The sequence below is a fragment of the Perca fluviatilis genome, chromosome 2, assembly GCF_010015445.1.
Source record: "Perca fluviatilis chromosome 2, GENO_Pfluv_1.0, whole genome shotgun sequence".
Classification (NCBI taxonomy): Eukaryota; Metazoa; Chordata; class Actinopteri; order Perciformes; family Percidae; genus Perca; species Perca fluviatilis.
The window spans coordinates 33,631,360-33,639,119 of NC_053113.1; the positions used below are offsets into that span (position 1 = coordinate 33,631,360).

General features: G+C 40.1%; 1 protein-coding gene across 2 annotated transcripts; it reads right to left on the minus strand.

Moving 5' to 3' along the window:
- Window positions 1–3,462: 3,462 nt before the first annotated feature.
- On the minus strand, window positions 3,463–7,304 carry LOC120570491 (P2Y purinoceptor 13-like). 2 transcript variants are annotated; one of them, XM_039818879.1, is made up of 4 exons: window positions 7,081–7,304; window positions 5,861–6,062; window positions 5,391–5,780; window positions 3,463–4,975 (listed from the first exon to the last, which is right to left on the minus strand). In XM_039818879.1, exons 2-4 carry the CDS (start codon window positions 6,041–6,043, stop codon window positions 4,502–4,504), a joined length of 1,047 nt encoding a protein of 348 aa, XP_039674813.1. In that variant the 5' UTR covers window positions 6,044–6,062; window positions 7,081–7,304; the 3' UTR covers window positions 3,463–4,501. The 2 variants fall into 2 exon arrangements, with proteins under 2 accessions (XP_039674813.1, XP_039674820.1); XM_039818886.1 differs by lacking the exon at window positions 7,081–7,304 and adding an exon at window positions 6,750–7,029.
- Window positions 7,305–7,760: the final 456 nt, after the last annotated feature.

The following is a 7,760-nucleotide window of genomic DNA, read 5'->3' on the forward strand; positions in this document are numbered from 1 at the left end:
CCTACCTTTATCTCCTAATTCTGAGAAATGGTTTCTCGAAAAAGGTTTTTCTTTTGTTTTTGTGAGGATAAAAGTTGCGATGTCTTTGGTATTTTTGTTATAAATGAAGTTGCGAGAGACAGTGAAAATTGCAAAAAAAAAGTTTTTGCATACTTCTTTAAAAATAAAAACCACGGTGATTGGTTGAATTCGTGTGAATTGTTGCGATCGCGACATCACAAATTCCTGGAGGGACTGATATGTACTGATATGTATGTATGTATGTATGTATGCTCATGTATAGCCTAGCCTACAACATCTACATAATTGTTTAATTTATTACAACAAATGAATGCAGAAAGTTAAGTTGGTCAGAATATAGCATATATATATGATAAATATAAAATAATTTAGTTAAGGCTTTGCCTTAGTGCCTAGATCTGCCAACCAATGCCTGTTGTTAGAAGAAAACAAAACACCCCACACTTTCTTAGCCCTGTAGACCAGTGGTTCTCAAACTTTTTGACATCAAGGACCCCTAAACTGACAGAAACTAGACCACGGACCCCAATTTGATTTGATTTTGTCCAAGGGTCCCCATCTGACAGGATTTTTGCTTTTAGATGTTTTATTACAGAAAGTCTATGAAAAAATGTGTTAATTATGGATGGAATTATAGTGAAAATAAGTTATTTCCCTTTTTGCTGGGCACCCCCTGGAATCCCGTCAAGGACCCCTGGGGGTCCCTGGAACCCATTTTGAGAACCATTGCTGCAGACCACTTACAGACCTCAATCAAGCCACTTCCCTCATAATCAGCTGCCCTGCCAAACTCCTGCTTCTCTCTCTCTCTCTGTCTGTCTCTCTCTCTCCCTCTTGTTCTCCTTCTCTTTCTCCCTCTCTCTCAAAATATCTTCCAGTATCCATCTGCTCAATGAATGGAAGGATATAACGGTACAATAGCATTAACAGTGACACTATGACATTTAGTTTTCAGTGACAACATTCTGTGGCGACTGATATTGTTTTTAATACTATAGAGATAGCATGGTATATTAATGGCAAAAAATAGAGAGGATAGCTAACTAGGTTAGTTATTTATTGTATTGGTAACACTTTACAATGAGGTACCACAAAAAAATAGGTAGTTAATGATTAGTTACTGTTTTTTGAAAGAGTAACGAATGGAAAAAAAGTAACTACCCTTCTGAAAAACAGTAACTAATCATTTGTTACTCTTTCAAAAACAGTAACTAATCATTAACTACCTATTTTTTTTGTGTATCTTATTGTAAAGTGTTACCCTTGTATTTCACTCCAGCTAGACTATTGTTTACCATACCCAGCTAAAATATCCCTTTATCTTTACCTCAAGTAAACTTAGCTGAAGTTAAGCAAGTAAAATCCATTAACAACAACTTACAATTTCACTCTGTATCACTCACTGTGTGTTGTTCACAGACGAAAGACACTAATGAGACGAGGACGGTGTAGGCTATCATCTTCATGGCCATCGACTCTTTGTACTTCTGTCTAACTTTTTTTTGTAGCTGGATATATTATTTGTTGTTTTTAAATATGAATTTGGATAACGTTAGCGATAGTGAGATGCTTGCTACAGTTGCATTTCGAGTGATAAATCAGCGAAAACAACGTTTTATTTCTCTGATTTACTGCTTTGTTTTAATGCCGCCAGGTGCTCTTCTCTCTTCTCGTTGAGCCTCCGTCTCTACCTTTTCCACCAGCTGACAGTTCGTGAAATATAAATAAAACAGACTGCAGTGCGCGACGACACAAACAGATGAATGGTGAAGGAAGATTGATTCAAAGTAGTGAGTGATACAGAGTGCACTGAAAAAAATATGTATTATTTTTCTTATTATTATTGGGGGGCTTAGGAACATTTTGGCGTAGCAGCACCCCTAAAATAGGCCTAACAACGTCAGTGTTACAAACTCAATCGGTAGGCCTACGGTGAGACAAAGTTCAGCTTGGTTTAAATGTGATGTTAGGCTTCATCTTTTTGTTTTCAAAAGCGCACAGGAAGATTAATTTCTGTTACCAATTTCAGTTACAACATGGATCCATCCACTTTTTTTTCTTTTAACCATTTTCATTTGTTATGATATATGAACCCACAGAAAGTTATTAGGGCCTACCTTAATTCTGGACTTTGAAAAGAGAAAGCTGTAAAGACCGCAATGATATAATGCAGTGAGAGTTTAGTGCAGTGTTTCTGCAATCTTTTGGGAGATTATTTGTCCCCTAGTGGCCAACATCTATTATTGCATAATTTAAGGACCTCTGAGGACTCTCAGACTGGCTTTTACTGCCAAAGTTAAGGCTACCTTGCATTTTGTTGAGTTCTAGCTGTTTGTAAGTTGAGTTCAATGTACATTTGTGTGTCCATGTTGATCTAAAACGTACTTTCAACTAAAGTGTTTGAGAAGAGTGAGGTAAGCCTGTTCAGTTTTATTATTTTCACTCACTGGAAGTTTGAACAATTGAACAATGTGTCAAAATGACTTTTTTGACCTAAAGCCTAAGCCTAAGCTTTAATAAGATGCCTAAAAGCCATTTCTCTGGGGACTGCTTCTTGACAAGAAACATTGTATTAACTTCTGCTGATTGGCATCACTGACATGTAGACTTGACAGGTGTCTCTGACATGCGAGCTTTACCACCTAGTTTAATCAAGAAACTGTCAGTACCTACCCACCTGCCCCCTATTTTTCTGGCTCTTTTCTGTCCCCCAACTTGGGTCTGTGCATACTGCCAGGCAATATTATGTGCAGGGATTATTTAATTTCCATGAATGTCATTTAAAATTTATCATAATTCACTACTGCGGGGTCATCTGTCAGAGGATTTAATCTGAGGTGACGAATGGTCCTTTCCCCGACTGCAGTCACCGCTACAACCGCTCTGTAGCTCATTAATTTCCTGCCCAAATATCAGTTTCTGTCGAAGCCGACAGAGGGTGGGAATGGAGGATGATCATATTTCATTATTACATTAATCAGACCCGAATGCGGACACAATTGTAAATCAGGTAGGAGGTGACATTAATCCTGCGGAAGCAGTTTGTGAATGTCCTGAAACCCATCTTCGAGGTGTTGCAGTGTTTGAAAAAGTCAATTTATTCCAGTTCTATTCTTGTTCAATTCAAAAATTAATGGCTCAGTAACGCTACTGCAATATGGTGAAAGGCTATATGCTCTACTTGCACTTGCTAACAGCTTAACTGAGCATTGTTAGGTTTGGTTATACTCAGTGTTATCAAACATCAAATCTGCAGAGCAATATTAGTCTGCAGTTCCTGTTGGCTGCCTTCGTTGCACAGCCAACTCCACACAGAAATCACTTTTTCTTTTCTGTCTTTGTCTGAGATTTTAATCAGAAATGTCATTTCACCACGTTTTAAACTAACCACATGTAAAAACTCTAACCTCCAGCATAAAAGTTAAACACCATGCAATTGTGTTATGAATAATATGCATTTTATTACTATTGTTATTTATATTGCACATTAGTTATAGCTTTAAGCAGTATCTAGTCCACATTTTGTTATCATTGGGTGTGTGGTGTAATCATGTGCTGTCAAGATTTTACCCTCTTGCCAAAGTTTTGTATAGGGAAAGTGCAGTTTGAATGAGATTAGAGAAGAGGAGGAAGTAGATGATGACAGTAAAGACACTTAAGGAAATGTGTTGGATGACTTTGCAAAACATGGGACAGAAGTGCTTGGTTAGTTCTGTATCAAAAACAGTTGTCATTGTTAGCATGAAACTGCAGGACCACCTCCAGACATAACCGCATATTTTTCTGTCACGTAACACTGCCCATTCAACAGATTTGGATCACCTTGCATTAATTTGAGATTTTTTTTTTTTACAGTGCTCATATTATGCTGTTTGGCTTTTTCCTTTTTCTTTATTGTGTTATATAGTAAATGTGTATATGTTATATTATAAATATGTCTTTTTTGAGCATGTTATAGGTGTACAAAGTGAAAAAGCCCAAAGTCCACCCCAAAGAGAACAGAACACACTGTTCCCAAACTGCTCCAAACAGCTCTATTGTAGTCCAGCCTTTACTTCAGAGACAAATGTGCATCACTTTGTAACACCCGTTATAATGCCCGCCTAGCTGCTAGCGTGGCACGCCCTCATACTCTGCTTCTGATTAGCTAGTAGTCCTTACCTAGCTACTGCACATGTGCGACTCCCATCAAAGATAGGAACAGAAATGATATGCCTCACTCTGTAGCTAAAACAGAGAGCTCAACACACAGGGTGAAAAGAGGAGCTGCAGCAATGTGCAGTACAACAAAAATATGGTGTTTTTTGAAAATTACACCATGTAAACCTATTCTGGTACAACCTCCAAATACAATTATGGACCTGAAAATGAGCATAATATGAGCACTTTAAAACCGGTGTCATCACGATAAAAAAAAAGCTATTTACAAGTAAAATACACTTTCTGGCAGTGTTTCAGCACGCCTTGACAGTTACAGTTATTATTTTTCCATTGTACTATATGACATTCTGTTACTTTGGGCAATCTGTGACATCTCCATTTGAGTTGATGTTGCTGTGTGAGACTCCATGGCACCTTTGTAGAGTGGCTTGCAGCAGATTGCAGCTGCCAGTCTTTTACTGAACACCTTACACAGGAACACATAGATAAGCGGGTCCAGACACACATTAGTGGCCGACAGCCACAGGGTGGTTTCTTTTGCGATGTAGAGAGCATTCTGGGCCTGGCAATGGCTCACCATGCTGCCAGTTTGCGTCAGAGTGTAGGGAACGCGGGCAAAGTGAAAGGGGGCAAAGCAGATGAAAAACACCCCCACCACCACAAAAACCTTTGCCTTGGTTCTGCGACTGACTGCTTGAGATTTGCTCTTTGAGGCTTTGTATGACTCATAAACCTTCTTGCTGATGAACGTGTAGCAAACCACCATCAAGGCCAGCGTGCCCCAGAAAACCACCTGGAAGTACACATAGACAAAACATTAGCATTGTTGAGAGTTAGGTGGGAAAATTGACACCACTCTCATGTTGGTGCAGTAAATATGGTTAGCAAAAACACTGGAAACAGCCTGCCTCTGTCCAATAAGAAAATCCAGATACTGCCACGTCTGAAGCTCACTAATTAACATGTTGACATGCTGTATCCGTCCAAAAATCAAAGTGTAAAAACAGGTTGCAGTTTTTGTCTTTGCTCCTGGCCAAGAAATAGTCTGACACATAACCCCCGTAAAACCACATTATGTGCGATTTACACTTCAGTCTTCGCATGAATTAAACAAACCTGATGTTTCCCAAAAAGCCAACCTGTTCCTGTATTTAATTTCCGTACTATATCATTCTAATTCATGTGAACATGTTGATGGAATAAGCTACCTGACAGAAGTAGTTGAATCCTTCATGCCAGAGAAGGCCGGCTTTGCTCTTCATGGAGGTGCACTTCAGTTTGCCTCCAGAGACCCGTGGCTGCTGGTCACTTAGGATAACGTTGGGTAACGCTAAAGACAACATGACCACCCAGACAGCAGCGCTCAGCGCCTGACCAACACGAACCCGCTGCAGGGCACACTTCCCGGGCGGCCTGACTATCTTCAGGTAGCGGTCCAGGCTGATGAGGCCCAGCAAGAGGATGCTGATGTACATGGTGATGTAGAAGAGAACGGCAGAGTATCGGCAGTGGAAGGCGCGTAGTTGCCAGTGACCAACACCTGCATCACTTAAGACTCTCAGAGGGATGGTCAGGGTCATCAGCAAGTCAGCCACCACCTGTTGATGAAGGGTTTTCTGTATGCTGTTGTTTTTTCTGCACAGACAAAATGTATAAAGCAAAAGCCCTCATGTCTTACCACATTTTTAAGAAAGACCACAAATGTTGAGGAGCTGGGGATGCTGAAGAAGATCCATGCAGCCAGGGAATTCAGTATCAGGGCGACTACAAAGAGGATGCTGTATAGGCAGGGGAAAATCACAGCTGTGACACTGGTATCCCTAACACACTTGATGGAAGTGTTTGACAGTGTGTTGTTCATCTTCTGATCTTCAGTGGACCTTTCAAGGAGATGGAGAGAAAGAGAGAGAGAGAGAGAGAGAGAGAGAGAGGAGAGAGATGATAAATTGAGAGTAAGATTAATACATAGGAAAATACACAGTAAAGTCACATGATGAAAGGGCACTCGGAGAGCGCAGACCTCCGGCAAGGCCTCACAATGTTAACAGAAGTGAAAAAGTCTGAACATTTAGGTTCCTTTCTGTCTGAATTGAAGATGTTAAGGCCACTTTCTACCACTTTCAGGAGCATATAAATCCTTTTTTTACACAATCACTAAACACAGTGTTACCGCTCTATTCCACCACATTTAGACAAGTGGTTACTCTGTAGAATTGATAATTCTGTCAGCTCATACTGCTTATTTAGTTCTATAGTCAGAATGCAGAGATACACTTACAGTGATGTAGGTGTCCAACAACTAGCGGCTGCATTTGTTCATTCTAAATCCTCCCCCCTGTCTGACAGTATATCTGCCTGGTGGTGCTGTCTTTACATTGAAAACCTTAAGAATAACACTGAGGCCAGGAGCAGGTGCTATGGAAACCAAGATATACAATGCGTTATTCTGTTTTAGTGTGCATGCTAATGTTAATTAGGTCTCCTACAACAAATGATATCCTTGTGCCAAGCTTAGCCTGGTAATCTATCTAGAAGATGCACTTATAAAGTCAATCATTGAGTCTTACCTTCTCCCTGTGTCCTTATCGTCTCTGACTGTTAATGTGAAGAATGCTTAATGAAGCGATGAAAAATTACAGTATTTCAAAAAAAGAAGTGAAATATCCTATTCCCCTTTTCTCTTCTTACCCACAGGAAAGAAATGTAAGAAGGGAAACACCGAAATTGATATCCTCTCAGTGTTACTTTAGTTCTTTTATCAATTGAGAAATTCTACTTCTGACCTAAAGAGCTTTCAGTCTGTCTGTCTTCCTCAGTTTTCTCTCTCCGTTTTTAAGTGTGTGTGTGTGTGTGTGTGTGTTGTGTGTGTGTGTGTGTGTGTGTGTTTGATGCTCTTACAATGGGTGGTCCCCGGAGCTACTGTGTGGCTGTCTTGTCACAATCCCAATGAGTTTGCCAGTCTTCCTCTGGGTGAAAGACCCTTTCCTTCCTTGCTTCCTGTTCCAATTGTCTGCTGAGGGGCTTGTTCTGCTCCGTGCCAGTCCCCCTGCCTCCGCTGGCTTGCGTCAGTCTCAGTAGCTGTTGACAGGCGAACACCAAAGCCATGGACTCATTTCTCGACACACATCTAGAGACCTCCTGCACCCCATTGCTCCTCCCTCCACCTTGCAGCTTATTTGCCCCACCTCTATCTGCATTCTGTCTTTCTTTTTTACATCATGGAACTTAACAGCACTAACCACATAGACCAAAGAAACAAACAAAAGACATGTAGGGCTATAATGCGATACTGACTTCTCATGAAATGTGGTTTTAAGGTTCCCTTAAACTCATTGACCATACATGCAAGCTATTACATGACAGAAGAGGGAAGTTATTAACAAATTAGTTTGTGCAAAATGTAATTTTGTATTGTTTTTATTTACTACTAAGACCACATGTCTCTACATCTGTTAGCATGTTTTTAAGATAGCATATATTGTCCATCACACTACAGTATATTACAGTATAAGATATTGAACATGCCCTTCCACTCATATCTGATTAAGTTTGTGTCTTTAATTCCCTTTTGTGCTGTC

Coding starts and splice junctions, on each gene's coding strand:
- LOC120570491 (XM_039818879.1), bottom strand. CDS start 6,043: ATGAACAACACACTGTCAAACACTTCCATCAAGTGTGTTAGGGATACC. Junction 5,781..5,860: donor TGGTCTTTCTTAAAAATGTG/GTAAGACATGAG, acceptor CTTCATCAACAG/GTGGTGGCTGACTTGCTGAT. Junction 4,976..5,390: donor GATTCAACTACTTCTGTCAG/GTAGCTTATTCC, acceptor GTGTACTTCCAG/GTGGTTTTCTGGGGCACGCT.